At 38.7% G+C, this 26,107-nt stretch overlaps 1 protein-coding gene across 5 annotated transcripts; it reads right to left on the reverse strand.

Moving 5' to 3' along the window:
- Positions 1 to 1,308: 1,308 nt before the first annotated feature.
- Positions 1,309 to 24,713, reverse strand: LOC103123932 (E3 ubiquitin-protein ligase TRIM38-like). Of its 5 annotated transcripts, XM_060189230.1 has the most exons (9): positions 24,606 to 24,681; positions 19,975 to 20,077; positions 15,160 to 15,222; positions 13,905 to 14,446; positions 10,955 to 11,050; positions 9,824 to 10,054; positions 7,907 to 7,929; positions 7,693 to 7,805; positions 1,309 to 3,378 (listed from the first exon to the last, which is right to left on the reverse strand). In XM_060189230.1, the coding sequence occupies exons 4-9, from the start codon at positions 14,310 to 14,312 to the stop codon at positions 2,858 to 2,860; spliced, it is 1,392 nt and encodes a 463-aa protein (XP_060045213.1). In that variant the 5' UTR covers positions 14,313 to 14,446; positions 15,160 to 15,222; positions 19,975 to 20,077; positions 24,606 to 24,681; the 3' UTR covers positions 1,309 to 2,857. The 5 variants fall into 5 exon arrangements, with proteins under 5 accessions (XP_060045213.1, XP_060045212.1, XP_060045215.1 ...); XM_060189229.1 differs by lacking the exon at positions 19,975 to 20,077 and having other exon boundaries at positions 24,606 to 24,713; XM_060189232.1 differs by lacking the exon at positions 24,606 to 24,681 and having other exon boundaries at positions 19,975 to 21,098.
- Positions 24,714 to 26,107: the final 1,394 nt, after the last annotated feature.

The raw sequence follows: 26,107 nt of genomic DNA on the forward strand, positions 1-26,107 counted from the left end.
CTTTTTTTTCAATATTTTATTTATTTATTAATGAGAAAGGAGAGAGAGAAAACGAGACATCACTCTGACAAATGTGCTGCTGGGGATCGAACCCAGGACCTCATGTTTGAGTGTCCAAAGCCTTATCCCTGTGCCACCTCCCCGACCACTATCTTATACTTTTGTAAGTCATTAATAAAACCAATAGAATCTGAACTAGAAAATGCAGTAGAGACCAAAAAAAACAAAAACTAAGGTAAAATAAAGAATAAGGCAGAGGAAATCATAAAAATTAAAAGAATTTAAAACTAAAGCAAGAAAAGATGAGAGTTATAGGGCAACATCAAGAGGAATAGCATTCATATTAGGTATGTCAGGAAAAGAGAACGGGACAGAATTCTTATTTGAAGAGGTAACAGTTTCTTATTTGCATTTCAACTATTTAGTATAATAGGAATAAACAATCAGTGAGAAAGTGTGATGTGCAAACTATAAGCTATAAGATGTGCAAACAGAAGAGTTGATGGAGATGTCAGGCTCAGTCTCACAGGCCTTTCGTGGCTTGTGCAAGGCATGGTGAAAACAGAGGATGTGAAAGTCATGCTGGCCAATTTTGAAAAGACCAACAAAGTGCTGCTGAACTTGAACAACCTGTCAAGTGCCCACCTACAGCAAATGAGCAAACACTTCCTGTACTATAAGCAGACCCTTGAGGTGAAATGACATGGACATCATCTTCCACAGAATCACAACACTGAAGGAGAGGCTAAGAAGACTGCACATTTCTAAGAAGAGAAAATATGAGATGAGCTATGATAAGTAAAAATGTTTAATTAATTGGGGAACTAGCATAATGATTATTTACCCAAAAGACTTTCATGTTGGAGGCTCCCAGATCCCCAGTTAAGTTCCTGGTATCGCTGTAAGCCAGAGAAGAACAAAGCTCTAGTTAAAAAATAAGTAAATAAATATTTAATTAATTACCTAAAACTTTCCTCACCAGCAACACGTCTGTAACTGGTAAATTCATTTTCTTTCTAAGTCACACCTACACCTACTACTACTTCTAAATGTCCTTCCTTTCTTCTCTCTAAGATAAGTAAAATAGTGTCTGGCTTCCAGATTCACTTTCCCTGAGGTCTTGGGAGGTCCAAAGAACACATGCAGGCTATAAAAGTACAATTTACTTATTACACCCTGCCCCGACCAGCAGGGCGGAGAACAGGGGCTAGGAACCTAAAAGACCTGGAATGACAGGGACAAGAGACACAAAAGAACAACAGCAAGTCAAGTTTCTGATCAAGCTGCAAAATTTTATTGTGGTCACAGGCATTTTAAGGCTTTGGGGAAGGGGGAGTATAGGGGGAAGGGGGAGGCAGAGATGCTGGAGGGTCCCTTGCAACTATTTTTTGTTAAACTATAACTATATGGTATTGTCACTATAACTATATGGTATGTCACTTAGTTTCTGGCAAACATCCTTCCTATGGGAATTAGAAACTTATCTCAAGGGCTTCTGTTGTTTCAAGGATTAGCTTCTATCAAGCAGAGAAATGGCTCCTGGAACACCCTTTCAGTGATGTTAATTGAACTGTATGTTGATATTAGTCTCTTTATTGCTAATTGATTTGTTTGCTGGCATTACTGTGGTGTGAATTTCCCCCAGTTAAACTGTTTTATATTACCACTGACTCGAGTCATAACGTGGAACTTCCCATAAAGAGATACTATGAGTCCTTCTCAGGATCTAGACTCACTGAAGTGGGATGGAGAAAGTAATACATGATCACAGTTATCATCTTGATTTTCCTTCCGCTGATGTTGATTGTCTATGGCATAATCTTCCCATCCTATCATTCAGTGTAGTTTTAACAATTATCCACTAAAACTCACTACTCTTTTAGATATATAACAATAACAGTGAAGAAGACGAATTTCTAGGGGGCAGGGCAGTGATTTGAGCCCCTGGTTCCTACTTGCAGGGTGTAAGTTTCATGAACAATAGACTAGTATTGCAGGTCTTTCCTTCTCTCCCTCTTTATTTCCCTCTCAATTTCTTTTATTTATTTATTTTTTATTATTATTTATAAAATGGAAATATTTACAAGACTATAGGCTAAGAGGGGTACATTTCCACACAACTCCCACCACCAGAACCCCGTATCCAATCCCCTCCCTTGATAACTTTACTGTCCTCTGGGAGTATGGACCCAGGGTCATTATGGGGTACAGAAGGTGGAAGGTCTGGCATTTTATTTATTTATTATTGGATAGAGACAAATTGAGAGAAGAGGGGGAGATAGAGAGGTAGAGAGGCATAAAGACACCTGCAGCTTGACTTTACTACTCCTGAAGCTTTCCCCCCTGCAGGTGGGAACAAGCGGCTTGAACCCAGGTCCTTCTGTACTGTAGTATGTGTGCTTAACCAGATGTGCCACTACCTGACTCCTCCTCTGTCACTATCCAATAAATAAATAAAATGCTTTTAAAAAAGGTGATTATTTACTTATTTATTTATTTTTATTGCCACCAGGGTTTTCACTGGGGCTTGATGCCTGCAAGATGTGTCCACTGCTCCTGCCAGACGTTTTTTCCTTTTTTTTATTTAATAGGATAGAGAAAAATTGAAAGTGGGAGGGGAGAAAAGAAGGACAGAGAAAAAATAAAGAGACCTGCTTCACTGCTAGTGAAACTCCCTCTACCCTACCCACACCCCACAGGTGGGGAGCTCGAGCTTGAGCTAGGTCCTTGGCATGATAAAGTGCCCTCAGCTGGGTAGCCACCACCCAGGCCCCAGAAGATAAATTTCTTACCCCATCTGGATTGACATTATGTTTTCTATGCTGGATAAACCAGAAAAGAAACTTTCCTCTTTGCCTTACTCATGTGGGGGAGGCAGGAACAAAGGGGAATAATGATAAACCTGGAAAAATGGCCTGAGAGTATCAGAGAAGGTGGCCTTGGGGAAGGTGAAAATATGGGAACCAGTAGTCATGTTGTAAAACGATACAAGTCCAGCCTCATAGTCTAGAAAGACCCCAACAACCAAGGGCTTCTCCTTCAGAGGAAGAGAAGTTAGGGGAGAAGTAAGGGCTACATACCCTTTTGTATTGCACAGTCTGATGACCCAGAATCCAGAGTGAGGTCCCTGAATCGTGGTAATATCCCTCGGCACATTTTCCAGACACACTCCTAAATCCCACTGAGTTCCTTCTCCCACATCAACTTCAAAATAATATCTTCCTGAGGTGAAACTCTCACAGCCCAAGACACAATGTAAGATGCTGAATCTTCTAGAAGAGATAATCTTCCTCTGGTTACATCCGCAAGTCACCTGTCTCTGGTCCTCAGACAGAATCAGTTCATGATGAGGTGTATCTGGATCCAGAGTCACACTGACTAGAAAGAAAGAAAGAAAGAAAGAAAGAAAGAAAGAAAGAAAGAAAGAAAGAAAGAAAGGTTTTAGGTTTTGAGAGCACAATTCATTTTATTTATTTGTCATCTCCAATGCTTCACAACTCCTGACTTATATTTTCACATAGAGACAGAGAGATAGAAAAAGAGAAGAAGGGAGTTGGGCAGTAGCGCAGCGGGTTAAGTGCATGTGGCACCAAGCGCAAGGACCGGCATAAGGATCCCGGTTCGAGTCCCTGGCTCCCCACCTACAGGGGAGTCACTTCACAAGCTGGTGAAGCAGGTCTGTAGGTGTCTATCTTTCTCTCCCCCTCTCTGTCTTCCTCTCCTCTCTCCATTTCTCTCTGGCCTATCCAACAACGACAACAACAATAACTACAACAATAAAAAACAACTAGGGCAGCAAAAGGGAATAAATATTTAAAAAAAAAAAGAGAGAAGAAACACCATTGAAGCTTCCTTCAGTGCTCTGGGGACCAGGTTCAAACCTGGGTCATACACATGGCAAAACAGCCTATTATCCAAGACAACTATTTTGCCAGCCCACAATTCATTTTAAATAAAAACTGCTTGTGTTCCAGTACAACCTTTGTTTCTTCCCAGCTGTCTTAATCTTTCTCTGATCATCATTTTATTAAAAATAAAATTAGAATCATCATATTTGTCAGACAGAATGGTGGGGGCTATTGACTAGACTGATATATGCCGAGTTCTTGGTACATGGTAAGTATTCAATAATTTCTATAATAATAAGAACAACAACAAAATTGTTGGGGTTGGAGGAAATCACTCAGTTTAGAACATGGACCTGGCTTGACCCCTACACTGCATTGAAGGTATGCCTGCACTTTGGGAAACTCTGATGCTTTAGTGTCTCTCCTTATCGCTATTGTCAACAGTGACAGTGCTAAGGAGATAGCATAATAGTTATGCAAAATGACTTTAGTGTATGAGACTCATGTCACAAGTTCAATTCCCTACACCACCATAAGCAAGCACTGAGCAGTGCTCTGGTGAAAAAGAAAGAAAGGAAAAAAGAAAGAAAGAAAGAAAGAAAGAAAGAAAGAAAGAAAGAAAGAAAGAAAGAAAGAAGGAAAAGGAACAGTAATGCAGGAAAAATCATTCTGCATACACATGAGGGCTTAGTTCCACAAAAATATAAGTAAATGTAAATATAATAATGATAATGATGATAATATCTTTATTACCACTATACATCTATCTTAAATAATCAGTATTTTAAAGTAATTTGTAAGCTACATACTTGGAAAAAAATGTCAACAGGATTTTAATATTCCACCTACAAACTATTTATAAGTAAATTTAAACAAAAAGGTAGAGAGGTTGAAAGTTAAATGATAGATCCTATAGCTGTACAGCTGTTATATTTATATAATAACATAAAACTATGAAATAAAATATTAAACATGAAAAAGAGCATATACTAAGATACACAACTCACTAGGAAGATATTACAGTTCCAAATATGCATGTACAATATTGTCTCAAAATATACAAACACAAATTTATAGAATGAGAAAGTTAAATAAAAAAATTCTACAATGATATGAGCTATTAACATTCTCTCCATAACTAATCAGAGAAATTAAAAATATGAAAGATTTAAATAACTCAACAAGACCAATCTAAAACATATTTAAAAAAACAGAAATTAAAAGGCAGAATATATGCACTTTCCTGAGGTAGGGAATGTGATATGAATTAACTGAATAAAAATTAGTCCAAAAAAAAGTTAAACAAATTTCAATAAATGTATACCCTGTGGACTATGATATGATCTCAATCCATTAGTTTTAACTAAAAAAAAAAAATTAAAGTAATTTTAAAAACTCATAAAAATCTTCTAGATGTTAGAGAATATAAATTCTTCTAGACCATAATACAAATATTTTTAGTTCTGAAAATAATTATAAAATGTTACATATAAATACAGTGATGTTAGGTAAGAATTTGGGGATTATTTATAGTCTTTACACATTTGTGTTAAAAAAAAAAAAAGCTGAAAATCACTAACGTAAGTGCACAACTTAAGTTGGAAAAAGAACAGAGAAACCTAAAGAGAATTTCTAAAAATGGAAAGTAAAAATTAAACAATAAAGCAACATAGTAAAAGAACATGAATGAGAGAGTCAAAGCAAAAGTTTACCATTCCATCCTGACCTCCCTAGTAAACTGACTTTGCCAACATTTCTGGGAACCCCTCTCCAGAGCCTTACCTACTAGAGAAAGATAGGGACAGGTTGGGGGTGTGGATCAACTGGCCAACATCCATGACCAGTAGAGAAGCAGTTACAGAAATCAGAACTCCTTCTCTCTGCACTTCAAAAAAAATTGTGGTCCGTATCCCCAGAGGAGGAATTGTTACGAGAAGATGATCAGAGAGCTCTGAATCCCAATTCTATTAGGACCCAGAACATTTATGAGCAGGAATCTTTGTTTTTAGACTATCATTGTGATGGAAGAGAACTTAAAAAACACCAGAGGAAGTCAGGCGCTATTTCTCTTACATGAGAGGTAGGATAAAAAAAGGATACCCACAAGCAGTAATAAGTGCAGGTGTGACATAGAAAAGAAGTGAAGGGGCCAGGTGGTGGCACACCTGGTTGAGTGCACATGTTACTGTGTGCAAGGATCCAGGTTCAAGCCTCTGGCCCCCACCTGCAGGGGGAAAGCTTCACAAGTAGTGAAGTAGTGCTGCAGGCATCTCTCTGTTTTTCTCCCTATCATCCCCTTTCCTCTCAATTTCTGGTAGTCTCTATCCAACAAATTAATAAAGATAGTAACAAAATAAAATAAAAAAAGAAGTGAAGACAGGGTTGTAGAAGTAAATAAAAATGGTTAAAACAAAGAAATATGTATATATACTCAGCCCATATCTCTGGCCATAGAAGAACTATTTCCGTTTCCATAGTATGAGAACAAAGAACCCTGTTGGTGGTAATAGTATGGCATAATACCCCTATTATCTTATAATTTTGTAAGTGTAAGATACTATTGAATCACTAATAGAAATTTTTTAAAAATGTGGTCTGGGAGGTGGCGCAGTGATAAAGCTTTGGACTCTCAAGTATCAGGTCCCGAGTTCGATCCCCGGCAGCACATGTGCCAGAGTGATGTCTGGTTCTTTCTCTCTCCTCCTATTTTTCTCATAAATAAATAAAATCTTAAAAAAAAAGAAATTAAAAAAATAATTCATTAAATGTATGTACATACCAAGAAAAGACCTAATACTATCTGAATAAGTAAATATACAGAGATATAGAAAACAAACCTTTGTTTTATGTCTATCTCTCTCTATATTTTTCATATCACAATTTATTTTTATTAATTATTATATTGAAAAGTTTTAATTTGGGAGTTGGGCGGTAGTGCAGTGGGTTAAGCACAGGTGGCACAAAGTGCAACGATTGGCCTAAGGATCCCAGTTTGAGCCCTTGGCTCCCCACCTGCAGGGGAGTCGCTTCAGAGGCAGTGAAGCAAGTCTGCAGGTGTCTATCTTTCTCGCCCTCTCTCTGTCTTCCCCTCCTCTCTCAATTTCCCTCTGTCCTATCCAATAACAACAACAACAATAACTACAACAATAAAACAACAAGGACAACAAAAGGGAATAAATGAATATTTTTAAAATTTTTTAAAAGTTTTAATTTCAAAAAATGGAACATAAGGGGTGGTGCTTAGACAGGGATAGAAATCAATAATTAAGAGACTCAAGTGGAAAGGAAACTCAAATTTAGAACAGTTTTCCTAATCTTTCTAACATTTACAATGATAGGTGGGTCAAGATATTAAAATCATTAGTGTCACAATTTTTTTTTGCATTGCTGAGAATTGGTTGAAAGAAACATTATGTCCTAGATACTGTTTTGAAAACTAGACAGACTGTTGTATTTAATTTTCACAATAACCTACCCATATAGAAACTATCAATAATTTCATGTTTTTTCAGATGGGGAAGTTGGGGAGGTGATCTGCCTGCAATGACAAAGCTAGTAAATGGAACACAGAAATTAGAAGAGTGTTCACAGGTAGCCAGTCTGCTATGTCCCTGTCTAAGCACTGGACCTTGGAAAAGAAAATGTCAACAGAATTTAACATTCCACCTACAAACTGATTATAAGTGATATTTAAACAAGAGGGTTGATAGGCTTATAACAGGTAGTTCGTTAATAGCAGAGCAATCTCTCAGGCTATGAGCCTGACTAGGGACAGATGGTATACTTGATCACCATTTACAGTCCTGTCCATTCTTTCAGTCCAGAAATTCCTCAATTCACTCACCTTGATAACGCTTTAACATGGTTTTCAGATCAAAATAAAATTCAGGAACATTGCATATAGTGTGAATATCCAAAGAGATGTCCTCTGGTGTTTCTAGTTTCATTCCTGAACTCCTAGAATAAGAGCTCATCAGAGATTTTTTCAGTATAACAGTTTATTTAACTCTATAAAGACATACCCCTTCCTACTAGCTTTCATACACTCTTTCACATACCTGATCAAGGTGTTTTTCACATCCTGTAGAGAGATAGAGACAAAGAGTTAAGTGTGAGAGCATCAATATTTCATGGGGCTTGGTACATGATGAAATTCTCTCACCCCGCCCCCTTCTCTTCTCCTTCCCTCTCCTTCCTGTCCCTCTCTCTCTCCCCCTCCCTCTGTCTCTCCCCCTCTCCCTCTCTTTACTCTTCTCTCATCACCAGGGCTTCACAACTCTGGGCCAATTTTTTCAGATATAGAGATTCAGAGTTTGGGCAGTGGTACACCAGACAGAGCATACACATTACTATGCACAAGGACAAGGGTTCAAGCCCCCGCAGGAGGGAAGTTTCATGAGTGCGGAAGTAGTGCTTCAGTTGTCACTCTTTCTCTTCCTCTTTATTTCTCCCCTCTCTCTCAATTTATGTCTCTATCAATAACAAGAAAAAGAAATGACCACTGGGAGCAGGGGATTCATTGTGTAGGCATTAAGCCCCAGAAATAATTCTGGTGGTAATTAAGGAGAGAGCCAACCAAGGATAGAGGCGGGCAGGGCATATCACAGCACTGAAACTTCCAACATGTGGTGGTGTCCAGAATCGAGTCTAGACTGTGGGCATGACAAATCAAGCACATTATTCAGTTGCTGGTCCCAATTAATTCTCTATAAGAAGTTTTTCTAAAAGATGAATAAATAGAGTGACACCAGCATTAGATGTTGATGTATTTCCACATAAAGTGATTCCTATTCAGTTGCCTAGAATAAAAAATTATTAAGAAGTTTATCATTCTGAATGTATTATATTAATTGCAGAGAGTTATAGAGAATTATAGTGTTTACAGTCAGTTTAGTTTATGGACTACTTGGCAAAGAAGGTCAGGAGTATGTCTATAGTCCCTTTGGCAAGATTTGTTTTTAGTGACCTAATATTCTTTAGATGAGCCCATATTAGTGATCACTTACCACGAAGATCCTTAGTTGTGAATTTAAGAGTTCCTGAGATTAGATTACTAAAGAGAGCAGGCACTCCAAGAGGTGACTGAGTATTCACAAAACATTCTTGGCTTTTCAGTTGAGAATTCTATTATGGAAATCAAAATAGCTCTAGGCATTTACCGTAATGATCTGTCTGCTTTATTCAGCTAAAAGAAAGACCCATAAAAGCTCTTGGGCCTAGAGCTCTACAAATAATGGAAAAGGTTATCATTCCCCCTGGCAGGAAGACAGCATAGTGATTATGCAATAGACTTTCATGCCTGAGATTTTGAGGTTCCATGTTCCATCTCTGGTACCACCAGAAGTCAAAGCTGAGTAGTGATTTTGTAGAAAGGAATGAAGGAAGAAAGGAAGGAAATAAGGGAAGGAAGGAAGGAAGGAAGGAAGGAAGGAAGGAAGGAAGGAAGGAAGGAAGGGAAGGAGGAAGGGAGGGAAGGAAGAAAAAGGAAGGAAGGAAGGGAGGGAGGAAGGGAAGGAGGTAAGGAGGAAGGTAAGGAGGAAAGGAGGAAGGGAGGAAGCGAGCGAGGGATGGAAGAAGGGAGGAAGGGGGACAGAAAGAAAATAATATAAGCCTCATTTTGGCTGACCCATTTTATAACTCACTATATCTTGAAAAATCTTTTAGCAGTCTGACATCAGAATTTTGTGCTAGGAAACAGAAACAGATGTAATAACGAAAGTTATCTCATGCTATCATTTGCCAAATTACAAACCATATCTACTCAGAGGGACTATAATATTCTTTATCACATGAAGGCAATTGATAGACTACTGGAGATGATCCCTAAAACATACATGTGTACTTAAAATAACGTATTGATATGCCACTTTTGAGTACAGCAGGTAGGCCTTGCCAGTCTTCTCATGCTTTCCTCACAAACTCCTCTTTATAGATGAAGAACAGACTCTTCCCTTTCTCTAATTGCACAGCCTCACCTGTAGCAAATTCTGGGCTGAACCCTGACATTTCTCTTCTAGCTCCAGGATGTGAGTCTGGAGTTCATGGCTCTTTTTATCCAGACTGACTTCACTGTCCCGCAGTCTCTTCAGAATCTGTTCTCTTTCTTTCTCCAGTTTCCAAAGATAAGACTTCTCCTCCTCATGAAGGAAGTTATGAAGATTTGTAAAGTCAGACTGGATTTCCTGTCTCTTGAGTTCTATCTTCTCCTAGGATGAAGACAGTATATTCAAAGGGTTTGAAAACAAAACAAATGTACATCTATGGATGAGTCAATAAACAAAATTAAGTTCATATGTACAGTGGACAACAATTTCAAAGTGGTTGAAATAACTGACATGTTTATTCATTGTTTAAAGAAGCCTGTGAAGAGCATATTCAAGATGGGACTTTAAGACAGCTATGGCGGTAAGGTAAATCCACAGTTTTCAACAGGTCTAGGTGGCAGACTTTAATCACAATTATTAGGCATATTTATCCATTAAACCAGAGTCCACTTACTCATCCCTATACATGAGACTGACAAGCTAAATGATTTATTCTGAAACCTACTTAAGAATGGTTCTATAGGTAAGGAGACACAGAAATTCTGTTCTCCCAATTGAATCATATTAAAATTCTAGCCAATTAGTATTGAATTGTTGTAGAGATAAGTTCTTATGGATATGACAACTAACAGAATAATAACTCTTTTTTTTTTGCAGTTAGTCTGGTTTAGTGAAAATAAAACATTGTGATCTTCCCAATTATTGCCTGTACTTAAGTTCCAGCATTAAAAAAAATAGTTTTAGCAGGTTGGGTGGTGGTGCACCTGATTGAGTGCACACATTATCATGGGTGAAGAGCTAGGTTTGGGCCCCTGCTCTCCACCTGCAGGGGAAAGCTTCACAAGCACTGAAGTGGATCTGTAGGTATTTGTCTTTCTCTCTCTCCCTCTCTACTACCCCCCCCCATTTCTATCTGTCCTAGCAAATAAAAAATAGAAATAAACAAACAAACAAAAGGAAACAATGGTAGCCAGTGGTGGATTCATACTACTGGCACTGAGTTCCAGGGTTAACAGTGATGGCAATAAAAGTGATTTTAGCTTAATAAACTCAAATTTCTACCTCCCATTCCTTTATTTGATCTTCTGTGAACAGTTTCTGAACCCTACACTTGTATTCATGGACACGCACTGTGGTTGCAGCTTCCTGGAGCTTTTTCTGTAGGAAAAAAAAAGTGTGTTAATAAAATAAAACAATTTGACAACTGTTGGGACTTAGGAATGAGAAGAACCTAGAAATCCCTATACACAGAGATAGCTTTGGATATGCAACTGAGATATGTAATTATGAAGGCTATGAGCAATAAACTCTGCTCTAGTTGTTGTGGCCTGGAAAGATATGAGCGCATGTTGTTTGTCATGGAAACGAGAGTCTGAAACAACAGCTTCCCATAGACAAGAGTCTGACCTATATCTTCTGATGATAATCATGTCCCCACTAAACAGAGGGTCATGATGGTTTAGGTGGGTGATAAGTATGTAGGATTGATGGACAGAATATCTGTACAGTAAGGTCCTAATACCCTATGAAACTCACATACAGCATGTATTCTCCTTGAAATTTTTGGCTAATTTGCTTTGAACTTTTGCTTTTTCTGATGTAACTGTGCTAAGCACTAATAAAAGAAGCCCAAACTTTTTGAAAGTGAACAAAAATTTAGTATGTATATCAAGCTTTAAGGTTATTTTTGCAGAACAGATTCTCATGTCCTCATGAAAATGCCACCCATTTAAAAGGAAGCCAATCCGCTATGTGGTCAATACTAAAAGTGTTCTCCCTTAGCCTCTGTAAACCTGATAATCATACTCACTAATTCACCAGCACACTCATTAACCAGTTCTACAAAATACTATATTACCCTTGCCATGCACACCAGGTGTTATTTTCCATTAATGCCCTTAAAATGTAAATAAATCTCATGTGTATCATGTGTATATGTTGGGGGAGAAGGGAAGCTACTATTGACATTTGCAGGAGAGGGAATCAAGGCACAATGCTTAAATAACATGTTCAAAGTCACCCACCTAGTAATTTGACACAACTAAAATTCAGTCTAAGTACTAACACCTGAGTTTACAATGGTGCTGCTCCTTTTCTTACTACTTGGTAGAAAATAGTTCCATTACAGCTACCTAACGGTGCATGGAGTTCCAAGAAGAACTGATAATTTTTCGAGTCGATATTGATACATCCTGACCAAGAAGTCATATTCTTTATGACAAGTCTTTCATGGAAGACCATCTCTGCCTTGTGCAAGGGGGATCATGTGGACCCATGCTGGGGACATTTTCCTCAGATCAGGCCAGGGCAGAGAAGGAATGTAGCAGCAATATCTTTCTCATTCTTTCCTTTCTTCCTTCACAGCCAACAACAGCCTTCTGTACATGCTTTTGATTGAGAAATAGAAATTACCTTAATTCCTTCCCTCAGTTTTATTCTTTAAAAGCTCAGATCTTTACATTTCTTGAATTCCCTCCTTTAATCTTGCTTAAAATTGCTCTCCTCTTCATATGGTGGTAATAACCTGAATGTTATGATCTGAAAGTCCCTTAATTTTGTCTGTATCAGAATGTTCTTTTTAATATCAACATGATCCTTCATTCCATAAATAAAAATGATCTTAATCTTCATATTTTGGACTATGATTTTGACTCTGAGTTGATGCTAAGTTTCTGGGCCCTATTTCTATGTTCAGATCATCACTGGGCTTTTCCTGGTCCAGTCATGGTAAATCAAGCAAGCTCCCATGCCTGTGCCTCCTCAGTTGTGCTCCCTTTAGGATACCCTCACTTTTCTCCACTCTTCTATGTATAGTTTATTTGTGTGTGTCCTTCACTCTCCACTCAATGGGGTCTTTCTCACCTTCTGAAGCAGTGACTCCAAGCAGTCTTTTTTGTTGCTCACTTGTTTACTCTACTAGATCATAGGATATATATATATATATCCTCCAGGGCTATCACTGGGGCTCAGTGCCTGCACTACAAACCCACTGGTGGGCATTTTATTTATTTATTTATTTATTTATTTATTTATTTATTTATTTGATAGGATAGAGAGAAATTGAGAAGGAAGGGGAAGATAGAGAGGGAGAGAAACAGAGAGACACCTGCAGACCTATTTTGCCTCTTGTGAAGTGACACCCCCCCCCCTCTGTGCAGGTAGGGAGCTGGAGACTCAAACCAGGATTGTAGTGGGAGGGTCCTTGTGCTTTGTTACTATGTGCACTTAACCTGGTGTGCCACCACCCAGATCCTGACCATAGGACATTTGAAAGTCAGTGCATCTTTGACTCTGTCACATCCTCTTGCACATTTTGATTTATACAATAACATATAGAATTTAAAAAATTAAGCATGAATATGTGGGTTTGTGCACATTGGACTCCAGAGAAGCTCATCACAGCAAGGGAGGATAGGGAATGAGTTTCATGGGCCTACTGAAGCGTACTTGGGAGCTGACTCAGTGGAGAACCATTAGGGAACTGGGTGGTAGTGCACCTGGTTAAGTATATATAGTGCTAAGCATGAGGACCCATGCAAGAATCCAGGTTCGAACCCCCACTTCCCCACTTGCAGGGAGGATGCTTCGCAAGTGGCAAAACAGGTCTGTAGGTATCTATCTTTCTCTCCATCTCCTCTTCCTCTTTCAGTTTCTCTCTGTTCTATCCAATAAAATAGAAAAAAAAAATGGCCACCAGGAGCAGTGGATTTGTAGTGCAGGCATGGAACCCCAGCAATAACCGTGGAGGCAAAATAAATAAATACATAAATACATAAATAAATACATAAATAAATAATAGAACTGTTATAAACTATGTCTTCAAAAGAATAACATTATGAAATTTTATTTAAGGATATAATCTATGGTTTTAGGTTAAATAATCTATAATCTCAGGCACTGGGAAGCAACATGAGATCAAGTACTTATTGGTGTCCTCTGTCTTACCTCTGACACACACACACACACACACACACACACATATACACACTACACACACTACACACACACTCACCTTATAGCTTTGGTAGACATCTTCAACAAGAGCTGTAAGGTGCCCTTTGTGCTGTGGTGCCCATTCGCAGCGCCAGCAGATGAGTTGGCCATCGTCTTCACAGAATAGGTGGAGCTGCTCTCCATGATCCTTACACACATCATGATCCATCTCCTTAATAATTTCAATGAGATTTTCCAGCTGCTTGTTAGGCCGGAGACTTGTACTTTGAAATGGTGACCTACACAGGGGACAGTTCAACATCCCCTGAAACGTCAAAGAGTGTTGGTTTTTAGTGATGTCCACTAAGCACAAGCGACAGAAGCTGTGTCCACAGTCGATGTTCACTGGTTTTGTCATCAGCTGTAGACAGATGGAACAGGTAGCTTCCTCCCTCATTTTCTCAGATATTGAGAGGGCAGATGCCATGGTATTTACTGAAACGATTCAGAATTGAGTTTGAGGCCACCAGTTTTCCACAGTGATGGTACCGAACCTCACCTGAGCCTTTTATTTTATTTTATTTTATTTTATTGCTTCCACAGACCTTGAAGTCTTCTTTCCTGAGAGAAATGGACTAGAATTGAGAGACTGCATAATACATAGCTGCCATCTTTATAATTAGTGAACATTATCACCTGTGCCCATGTAAACCAAGATTAATAAATATTAAATGAAATTTAAGGGTCAGTATTTCAGTCCCACTAATTACATTTCAACTTCTTAATGTTTGCACATGATTTTGGCTGTTTGGTAGCCCTGTAAGAGAATATTGCACCATTGCAGAAATTCTCTTTGACTGAATAATAAAGAGAAAAGCCAAATAGGCTTCCTCACAAAAAAAAAAAAAAAAAAAAGTACATAGAGAGAGAAAGAATTCAGCAAAAGAAAGTGAAACTCTTTCATATTTTACCAAACACCAAGAATAATAAATAGTTGGTGTGTTACACCAAAGCAAAAGATTTTTGGGGTGGGGGTGGGAAGGCTCAGGTCCTGGAACATGATGGTGGAGGAGGGGGGACCCTCCCCTCCTCACAGGCCCCTTTTTTAGCCTTTTACTCACCTCAAATCCTGGATCTTCTAACATGTGACATAGAAGCTAATGAACAAAAAGTCAGACAGTAGGGAGAGTTATTACAGTTCTGATCATTTTGACCATTTTCAGATCAAACACTTAAGCAAAAACACACATTCTTAAAATACACATGCACTACCACTAGCACCAGCAGCAGCACCACCACCACCACCACCCACCACAGCCCTCCACCAAGCAAACCTTGTCTTGGACTTTTCCATGATTTGTTACAAAGCTGAGAGTCAAACTGCCATTTCCAGAGGCCTACAGGAGGAAGTTCACTGTACCGATTAACATCAGAAGTGAAACTACTGTGTGGGCGGGACTCTTTGATTTGGGGCGGGAACTGTAGAAATAACCAAATGTTTCCTATTCAGTTTGACCTCAAAGGAAGAGAAACAGCAGGAATAATATCCTACAAATAAACAAATAATTACTAAAAAGAGGAGGTAGAGAAGACCAGGAAACTGTTTTGCGTTCTAAGCACATAGTGTCTAAAATCAAGACACCAACAAAGATCATTTCATAGATTGTGACTTGAGACCTTGCTTCTTTTGCAGCCAGGCCCCTTAGGAATCCAGAAACTTTCCCAACCCACTTGTAAGTTTTTGCTGTTTTAGGTTCCTTATTGTTTTAAATTGTTTTAAAGGGTGTGATGGAAAAAAGTAGCGTGATAGTAATATATAGATATATGATATAAAAGGCATTTATGATAAATGTTAAATATACATGTACTTAAGTGTTAGTCTAGGGAACAGGCAGAAGACTGTAAACTTGGATTCTGACAGCTGCCTGAATGGACCCTGGGCCCAGTCTTCTAGGAGGTGTGAAACTGTGTCATACTATTTCTCTCTCTCTTACACACACACACACACACACACACACACACACACACACACACACACGGCTTATGTCCCTCCTAGCAGTGTAATTTTACTCTGTCATACTGACTTTTTCCTGTCAGGTAATCTACCTATAGACATTTGGTCCACCAAAAGAAGGCACTTTGCCTGAATCAATAATTTATTTATTTATTTGCCAGAATACTACTCAGCTTTGACTTATGGTGGTGCTGGGGCTTGAACCTGGGGTCTTTAGTGCATTAAGTATGTAAGACTTTTTGTATAAACATAATGTTATCTTCCCAGATCTTGATTTATATTTTTATTTATTTATCTTATTAGTTAATATTTTATTTCTTTCCTTATTCATTTATTTAAGACAGAGAGACATTTAGAGGGACGAGGAAGATAGAGAGGGGGAGAGAGAGACTGCTGCAGCACAGCTTCACTTCTTGCAAAGCTTCCCCCCATATATGGGGGCTGGGGGCTTGTAACAAGCATGTAACACTGTAACATGTGCAGTCAACCAGGTACACCACTGCCCACCCTCCACTTTCTCTTTTTAAAAAAATTGTAATTTTTCTTGGCTGCCAGGACTTCAACGGGGCTTTGTGCTAGCACTATATCACTGCTTCTGGCAGACTATATCATCTATCTCTATCTTTATAATCTCTATTTCTGTCTGTCTGTATATATATTCAGATCAGATAGACAATAAGAAGGAGAGAAAGAGACATAAGAGAAGGAGGAGAGGTACCACAGCACTGTTTGACCACTGGAGAAACTTCTCCATTGCATGGTGTTCCTATATGGTGGTCAGAGCTATACTGCATGAGCCATCTCTCCTTTTCTCCTGTTCATAAATACCTTCCACTTTACATAGTACTGGGAATCCTTTCTGTCTTTTAGGTGGAATGCTTCCTAATTCATGTACAGCCTAAAATATCCAGTTGGATCTGCAGTTATTCAGATGAGTTGTTTCCAACAGAATTTATAATGTTTGCATTTTTCCTGCTCCTCAACATGTGAGTGTTTTACTTATTTTCTTAATGGAATTACACTGATTCTTTACCAACATCTGACCATAAAAATATAACCAGAGGGGGGTTGGGCAGTAGCACAGTGGGTTAATTTCACATGGCATCAGATCTACAGGGATCCTAAGTTGAATATGGGCCTCAGATCACACCAAATCGATGGGGTTTACAGTCAACAATATTTATACACCTTTCCCATATTTTGGAGTTACTCTCTTCTCTTCTTCTTCTAGCGTTTGCCACTCTCTTCTCTGATCCAGCTTTCTGGTCCTTTTCCCAGGCATGACATCATCTCCCCCAGACAATAACTTGGATCCACCTGCATATCAGATGTCAGTCTCAAAAAAACAAAAACAAACAATCAAAAAAACTAGTATAGTCACGGGCTCTTTAGAATATAACTAAAATAGGCCTACTAACTACCTACAAAACAAAGACCCCCCCAACTCTTCATCTGTTCTATTCTAGCATTTAGGTTCATGATTAGTCAACAATTTGTTTGGCTTTATATATTAACTCTTTTTTTCAGCCACCAAGTTCCAGATGCTACCATGATGTCAACCAGACTTCCGTGGGCAGATGACCCCACCAAAGTGTCCTGGAGCCTCTCTACCCTAGATCCCTGCCCCACTAAGAAAAGAGAGAGACAGGCTGAGAGTATGGATCAACCTGCCAATGCCCATGTTCAGCGGGGAAGCAATTACAGAAGCCAGACCTTGCACCTTCTGCACCCCATAATGACCCTGGGTCCATACTCCCAGGGGGATAAAGAATAGGAAAGCTATCAGGAGAGGGGATGGGATACAGAGTTCTGGTGGTCGAAATTGTGTGGAGTTGTACCCCTCCAATCCTATGGTTTTTGTCAGTTTTTCCTTTTTATAAATAAATTTTTTTTTAAAAAGTTCACATGGTGCAAAGCGCAAGGACTGGATTATGGTTCTAGCCCCTGACTCCCCACCTGCAGGGAGGTCGCTTCACAAGCGGTGAAGCAGGTCTGCAGGTGTCTATCTTTCTCTTCCTCTCTCTGTCTCCCCTCCTCTCTCCATTTCTGTCTGTCCTATCCAACAACGACAGCAATAACAACAATGATAATAATCACAACAACGATAAAACAAAGGCAACAAAAGGGGGAAAAATAGCCTTCAGGGGAGTAGGGTGGTAGCACAGTGTGTTAAGTGCATGTGGCATGAAGCGCAAGGACCAGCATAAGGATCCTGGTTCCAGCCCCTGGCTTCCCACCTGCAGGGGAGTCGCTTCACGGCAGGTTTGCAGGTGTCTTTCTCTCACCCTCTCTGTCTTCCCCTCCTCGCACCATTTCTCTCTGTCCTAACAACAACATCAATAATAACAACAATAATAACTACAACAACAACAAAAAAAAAACCATGGACAACAAAAGGGAAAATAAATAAATAAATAAATATAAAAAATAGCCTTCAGGAGCAATGGACTCATGGTGCAGACATTGAGCCCCAGCAATAAGCCTAGAGGAGATATATATATATATATCCAGAGGAATAAAACAATCCATTTTTATCATTAATTTTCTCTAATTAAACCAATTTTAACTTTTCTCTTACATATTTATTGGTTGTTGCTATGGCACACAATTCAGTAGGTCTGTCATCACCAGAAATTAATATATTAATCAGCCTGCAGTTCCAAATATTGACATCTCAGTGTTTCTACTGGGGAGAAAGGAGAAAGGAAGGCTCTTAGAAATCAGAGAATGAACACAATGAAAGATAGAGGGAATAGTACATGATTATTGCTAGTGATATTATTGTGCTTGCTCCCCCCCCCCCCGACTCAGGCTGATTATTTGGATATTTTTAGATTCTTTATGTCCTTCAAATCAATAAAAAAATTATTAAGTATCTATTAAAAGTTTAACACAGTTCTAAGTATAGGAAAATAGCTCATTCTGTTATTCATCTCAGGGGGAGGCACAGAGCTATAGAACAATAATAAATCTGGATAAAGGGTCTGAGGATATCAGAGAAGCAGGCCTTGGGGAAGGTGAAGTCACTCATATGAGACTATCTCTTCTTAGAATGTCTTATGTGCAACTTTCTAGATCTCTTCAGATCAGTTGTATGGAAATTGAAGTTAGTCTCTCTCAACCTTGAAACCTGTCAGTTCTTAAGGTCCTTGCATCTGGCTCAGGCTATCTGTGTAGTTGCCTTAGCCAAGGACCACAACTAACCGGAGTTAACATGGTTATTATCCTCTCCAAAGCCCATGATCTTCCATATAGGACTTCTAGGAGTCATGCATGTGCTGTTGGAGCAGAGATGAACTCTTCCCATCTTATTCAATAGCTACAGTATTGAGGATTATAAAAGTAAAATAACATAGCTAATGTGATAGCTTATTATTGAAGTCCCAAAATTTTACACAGGACTCAGAACACATATAAGTCTCCTAAATTTTAAATGTATGCTCTTCCTGTTTCAGATAATGTACTTTAGGGATTTGTATAAGGCAACAGATACATGAACACCAATATACATGAAAACTGTTTTCCTAGAGCCAAGTAAGAAAAAAAAATGTGATAGAAATTGACCAGGAATGTAATTTTAATAATGAAAACAATTTTTTCATTATTGGGGGGTGATTAATGGGATATAGTCAACAGTAAAATATAGTATAGTTTGTACATGTGTAACACTTCTCAGTTTTCCAAATAACAATTTAACCCTCTCTAGGTCCTCCTTTGTTATCATGTTCCAAGACCTGACCCCTCTCCCCTCAGCTTTATGAGGGCTGTAGGTGTCTTTCTCTTTCCCTCTCTACCTCTCCCCTCCCCAATTTTTTTCTGTCCTCTCAAATAAATTGTATTTTCTTGTGTCTTAACTCTAACATTTTCAGAAACCATCTGATGCTTACCAGTATGTGGCCTTTTTGGCTTACTAGTTTAATCTAATCAAATATAATCATATGATAAGTTCTTTTTTAAAAAATACTGCTACATATACAGGCTTCCACTATATTTTCTCAACTGTACTTTTCCATCACAAGTCTTTTACAAGAAAATAACTGCAAAGAACAGTTACAAGACTAGGAGAGTTTGCACTGTGACTTGTCACTATTTTGGTTCTCTCATAAGGTTGACGTAACTGCAACTCTGACATCACCTGCTAGCAGATGGGACTCCAGTCAACATGCTTCCAACTCCCAGATTTCTAGATGAGATTATTCCTCATCAGTGGGTAAAACTGGTTCCAGCTGATTAAGACACTTGAAAAGGAACAAAAAATATCAGCTGAATCATCCCTGACTAAGAGAGATACCAGTTTTGGCTAAAGAGATGGCTCTGCAGTAGATCATCAAACTTGCATGCATGAGGCCTCAGGTTTGATCCCTGGTGCCACATCTACTGGAGTAGTGCTCTGACTTCTCTGATTTTCTGCCAATAAATAAAGCTTAAAATAAATAAACTAACTAACTTGCAGGATTTTAATAATAGTATTTCAACAACAATGTTCTGTAATTGGTTTACTGAGTAACAAAAATTGACACTCAGTTCACTCTCATTTCAGAAAAGTTCTTCCATCTAACTCCTAGTCCAGTTTCTAAAATATGAAATAAGTCCCGTCCCCTTCCCAGGTCTTGGAAGACAAAGAAAGTTATCTAAACAAAAGAAGGTAAGGAGGGGGGAGGGCAAGGAATGAGGACTAGGACCAAAAAAAAAAAAAAAAAAAGAAGTCCACATGCTGTTTTTGCCTCGTAGAGGGCAGAGTTAACATTTATTTATTGTCTGCCATTGCAGGTTGACTCCTGCCACACCTGAACAGCTCTTCTACCTTGGCAACCATTTTTTTTTCAATTTCTTTATTAGAGGATTAATGGTTTTCAGTCAACAGTAAAATACAATAGTTTGTACATGCATAACATTTCCCAGATTTCCACATAAAAATTCAACCCCCACTAGGTCCTCCTATGCCAACATGTTCCAGGACACGAGCCCTACTACCCATCCCAGAGTCCTTTACTTTGGCACAACACACCAAAGCCAGCCTAAGTTCTGCTTTGTGTTTTCCCTTCTGTTCTTGTTTTTCAATTTCTCTCTATAAGTGAGATCATCCCATATTCATCCTTCTCTTTCTAACTTATCTCGCTTATCATGATTCCTTCAAGCTCCATCCAAGATGTGGTGAAGAAGATGAATTCAGTATTTTAATAGCTGAGTAGTATTCCATTGTGTATATAGACCACAACTTTCTCAGACACTCAGCTGTTGTTGGACATCTGGGTTGCTTCATTTCACCAGTTCTATATGAGAGCACCCACAGTCACTCTCTCTTGTTTTCTTTTTATATGAATTTAAGGAATAGCTGTAAGCATCTGTTGATGAAATTAACTGATATTTACTGTGGAATGCTCTAAAATATAATAAATTATATTTCCAGGTCTATGGAACTCCTGAAGTGGTGGTAAATTATGTACCTCAGATCTTGTATTTTTTTCCTGAAGGTGAACTTATTATTAATATGTGATTTGTTTGATAAATAGTATAAGAAAGTAAACAGGGCAGCAAGACAGTTATCCTATGTAGATAATCTGCTTTGACCTATACTTAACAGAAGTTGAAGTTTGATTGTAGGCATTGCATGTGCCAATGTTATGCTCTGGTTCTCTCTCTCTCCCCTATCTGTCATATAAATAAATAATTTTTAAGAGTAAAAATATTGGGGGGGGAACAGGTGATATAGCAGCTGGTTGAGCACACATATTAGAGTGCATAGGAATGGGGTTAAAGCCCCTACTCCCCACCTGTAGGTGGAAAGCTTTGCGAGTGGTTCTTCTTCTAGCGTTTGCCCTTCTTCCGTAGCCAGTCAACAGCGTCAGGTTGAGCCTGATGTAAAGTTTCCAGACCTCCTTTGAATCTGGAGAGGTGGCAGTCGTTGAATATGTGGGTCATAGTCTGTCTGAAGCTGCAGGGGCAGTTCGGTCGTCTCTGGCTCCCCAGCGATGGAACATAGCGGCTCACCAGCTATGGCCTGTTCGATAGCGATTGAGGAGGGCCCAATCATAACGTGCTAGGTCAAAGCCGGGTTGACGCTTGCAGGGGTCTGTGATGAGGTGTTTGTTCTTTACCTCAGCTGACTGCCAACTCTGTTTCCAAGAGTCTGGAACAGAGAAGTTCAGTGTAGGCGTAGGAGACCAGATTGGGTGACGAGACGTCAAGCGTTGGACAAGGTGGGCAAAGATATCCGCGTATATTGGCAGGTCCGGTCGAGCATAGACGTGGGAAATGAACTTAGATGATGCCGCATCCCGACGAATATCTGGTGGGGCGACGTTGCTAAGAACTGGCAGCCATGGAACCGGGGTGGAACGGATGGCTCCAGAAATTTTCCTCATGGAGGAATATAATTTGGAATCGACCAAGTGGACATGGGGGCTACGGAACCATACTGGGGCACAGTATTCTGCAGTGGAATAGCATAATGCCAGAGATGATGATCGTAGTGTGGAAGCGCTCGCGCCCCATGAGGAGTGCAAGTGGTAAAGCAGGGCTATAGGTGTCTCTCTGTCTCTCCCCCTTTCTATCTACTCCCTTCTCTATTTCTGGCTGTTTCTATCCAATACATAAATAAAAAAGATAATTTTTAAAGTTGGGGGACCAAGAGGTGGCACACCTGGTTAAGTGCACACATTACAGTGCACAACACCTAGGTTCAAGCCCACAGCCTCCATCTGCAGAGGGAAGCTTCATGAGTGGTGAAGCACTGCTGCAGGTATCTCTCTGTCTCTCTCCCTTCTCTCTAAATTTTTCTGTCCTATCAAATAAAATAAATAAAGTTAAAAACTATTTTTAGAAAAGAGTAAAAAGTTGCCTCTGGGGCCAGGTGGTGGCACACCTGGCTGAGCGCACGTTACAATGCGCAAGGACCCAGGTTCGAGGGGAGGCCCTGGTCCCCACCTGCAGGGGGAAAGCTTTGCGAGTGGTAAAGCAGAGATGCAGGTGTCTCTCTTTCTCTTTCCTTCTCTATCTCCCCCTACCCTCTCAATTTCTGACTGTCTATCTAATAAAGAAAAAAAAATTTTAATTTTTTAAAAAGTTGCCTCTGGTGTGAAATCTCACATGCAGGAAAACCATGTAAGACTTTAGCATAATGGCTATGCAGAAGACTATCATATCTGAGTATCTGCGGTCTCAGGTTCAATCCCTGGCACCACCATAAGCAAGACCTGAGTAATTCTCTAGAAAAAAAAAAAATCAAAGATCCAAACCCACTGAAGAGGGATACAGAGGATAATAGAATAATATATTATTACTTATTTTTTATTTTTAATCTGTGATTAATAGTAAGTTAAAAGATTATTAAGATTACAGTGTACAGTTCCACACCAAACCTACCACCAAAGTTCTGTATCCCTTTTCAACCTTTCCAAAGATAACTACCATAGTTTTCTGAAGTTTTAAAAACAGTTCATTTGGGGCCAGGTGGTGGTGCACCTGGTTGAGTGCACATGTTACAATGCACAAGGACCCAGGTTCGATCCCCTGGTTCCCACCTGCAAAGGGAAAGCTTCAGAAGTGGTGAAAGAGGGCTGCAGGTGTCTCTCTGTCTCTCTCCCTCCCTATCACCTTCTTCCCTCTCGATTTCTACCTGTTTCTATCCAATAACTAAATAAAGATAATTTAAAAAGATAACTTTAATTTTAAAAAAGAAACAGCTTATTTGCTTTTTTCCCCCAAGTTCACGTGTATCTGATTTCTAGATTCCACATATAAGTGAAGCATCCAGTATTTATCTTTCTTCTTTTTATCAGTTTTGTTAAGCATAATCACCTCCATTTCCATCCATTTTTTCCCAAAGGACACAATATGGTCACTTTTATTATATTGCTTTTCCCCCAAACTCAAGATATGATATATATATATATATATATATATATATATATATATATATATTTCTCTCTCTATATATATATATATTTCTCCATATATATATATATATATATATATATATATATGGAGAAAAATCATCCCCATTTATTTTGTTTCATATACATCCATAGTTGAATTTTAATACAAAAAGAAAACAATTAGAATCTGACAAATGTTTACAAACAAGATACCTGCAAATAGATTTTACTCATTTTAGCCTGGTGCAGAGTAAATAACAAATTGTAGTATTATAGTCAAGGCAACAGAGTCTAGAGTCCAGGACCAATAAGCCCAACTTTTATGTAAGCTCAATTTTTATCTACCATGAACAATAAAATCATTGTTGGTTCCCAGTTGTGTGTGTACACATTTGTACATAGCAGCTCCTTTCATAGAAAGAAAAGACATCTAGAGGTTGTCTTGTACTTTTATCCACAGGAATCATGATAAGATACAGAATGGATTACATGTAACCAGGGCTGGAGTTTATAAGAAAAAATAATTAGCTTACAAATGAGGGCAGCAATAAAAAAGGGTCTTTTTTTCCCCCCCAACAATAAATAAATATAGTCAAAAGTTTTCTGTGAGACTCTAAACCAGCTTCTACACTGAAGATCAGATGTGGTATTTCCATGGAGTTAACACTTGTCAAGATCAAATGGTTTTACTGTTGTGGCAGAAGCAGGAAGACTTTGTTATTGAAAATAAAGAAGACAAGAAAGAAAGATAATATGGGTCGAGTGTAACTCCATCTATGGTATATTTAGAGTTTTTAAATCTATCGTTCATGCAGATCTATTAAATAAGCACTGAATGTTCAACATACAGAGAAATAGCAAAGAAAACAGATCAAATTTATGACTCTACCTGGATTTACATTATATTTTATTTTTCTTTCTTTTTCCTCTTCCTCCTTTTTTTTCCCCTCCAGTGTTATTGCTGGAGCTCCGTGCCTGCACTACAAATCTACTGCTCCTGGTAGTCATCTGTTTATTCTATTTTGTTGTCATTGGATAGGACAGAGAGAAAATGGAGGGGGCGGGGGAGATAGACAACCAATCAGCTTGTGCCGCACCTAGTTTGAAAAAGATAAAAAGCTGAGGGCTGGGAGCCAGGCTGTAGTGCAGAGGGTTAAGCACACGTGGCTTGGAAGCACCTGCAGGGGAGTCGCTTCACAGGCGGTAAAGCAGGTCTACATTATTTCTGTTTCTCTCCCCTTCTGTGGGTGCTGAGGCAGAACGTTGTTTAGGCTTGGTAGGAATCTACCTGAAACTACTGATAAGAAGTAAACTTAACTCCCTGCTTTCCACACAGCTTCAGCCCTGCAGCATGTGAGCTGTAACATGAACTTTCTTTCTTTCTTTCTTTCTTTCTTTCTTTCTTTCTTTCTTTCTTTCTTTCTTTCTTTCTTTCTTTCTTTCTTTCTTTCTTTCTTTCTTTCTTTCTGAGCTGTAACATGAACTTTCTTTCTTCCTTCCTTCCTTCCTTTCTTTCTTTTTCTTTCTTTCTTCCTTTCTTCCTCTTTCTTTCTTCCTTCCTTCCTTCCTTCCTTCCTTCTCTCTCTCTTTCTTTTCCTTTATTGGGGAATTTATGTTTTACAGTCATCATGTAACACAAATTTTCCTGTAATACACTGACCTTCTTTTTATTTATTTATTTTTTAAAGATGGGTCCATGTTAGAAATTGCTTATCACAAATGTTCTTAGTGATGAATGCAGACGCATGCAGAGCTTCTGCGCTACTAAAATAGTAGCAGCAGGTAATTTGTAGTGGTGGAACAGTTATGCTACGTTCTTAAACTTACAGTGCCACCTCTCGTTTAATTATAGGAATTAGAATCAACAGCCCCAGGCATTCACCTAAATGGATTAGACCCTTATGTAGCTGAAAAGAGGTACTGTAGAGATATTTGGAGCAAAAATTTTACAAAGAAACTAGAAAAAGATTATCAGTTATTTTAGTTACTTTAACTATCCTACTTTATTACCTACCAGCCATCTGGAGAAATTTTTGAAGAGACAATTTGGCAGTCATCTGGACGAAGACAAATAAATAGCAGTAAAATTATGTTTCCATTTGGCCAAATTATTCACTCATTTGTGTTATAAATTTCTGATCCACATAGATATTTTTAATATCTATGAATATCAATATCTAGGGGAGGCCACCCTTCATTTTTAATGCATATCAGAAAGAAGCATTACTTTAAATTCTCCACAATATAGTACATACTTTTGAATGAGGCAGTTGGGTCTCGCTATTTCTCATGCATCCTTACCATCTCCTTTCTTTCCTCCAAATGTACAGCCTCACCTATAGCAATTTCTAGATTGAAACCTGACGATTTTCTTCTAGTTCCAGAATGTGC

The sequence above is a fragment of the Erinaceus europaeus genome, chromosome 4 (assembly GCF_950295315.1).
Source record: "Erinaceus europaeus chromosome 4, mEriEur2.1, whole genome shotgun sequence".
Classification (NCBI taxonomy): domain Eukaryota; kingdom Metazoa; phylum Chordata; class Mammalia; order Eulipotyphla; family Erinaceidae; genus Erinaceus; species Erinaceus europaeus.

Coding starts and splice junctions, on each gene's coding strand:
- LOC103123932 (XM_060189229.1), bottom strand. CDS start 14,312: ATGGCATCTGCCCTCTCAATATCTGAGAAAATGAGGGAGGAAGCTACC. Junction 10,055..10,954: donor ATCAAATAAAGGAATGGGAG/GTAGAAATTTGA, acceptor TCTTCATCCTAG/GAGAAGATAGAACTCAAGAG. Junction 7,806..7,906: donor GTGAAAAACACCTTGATCAG/GTATGTGAAAGA, acceptor CTCTTATTCTAG/GAGTTCAGGAATGAAACTAG.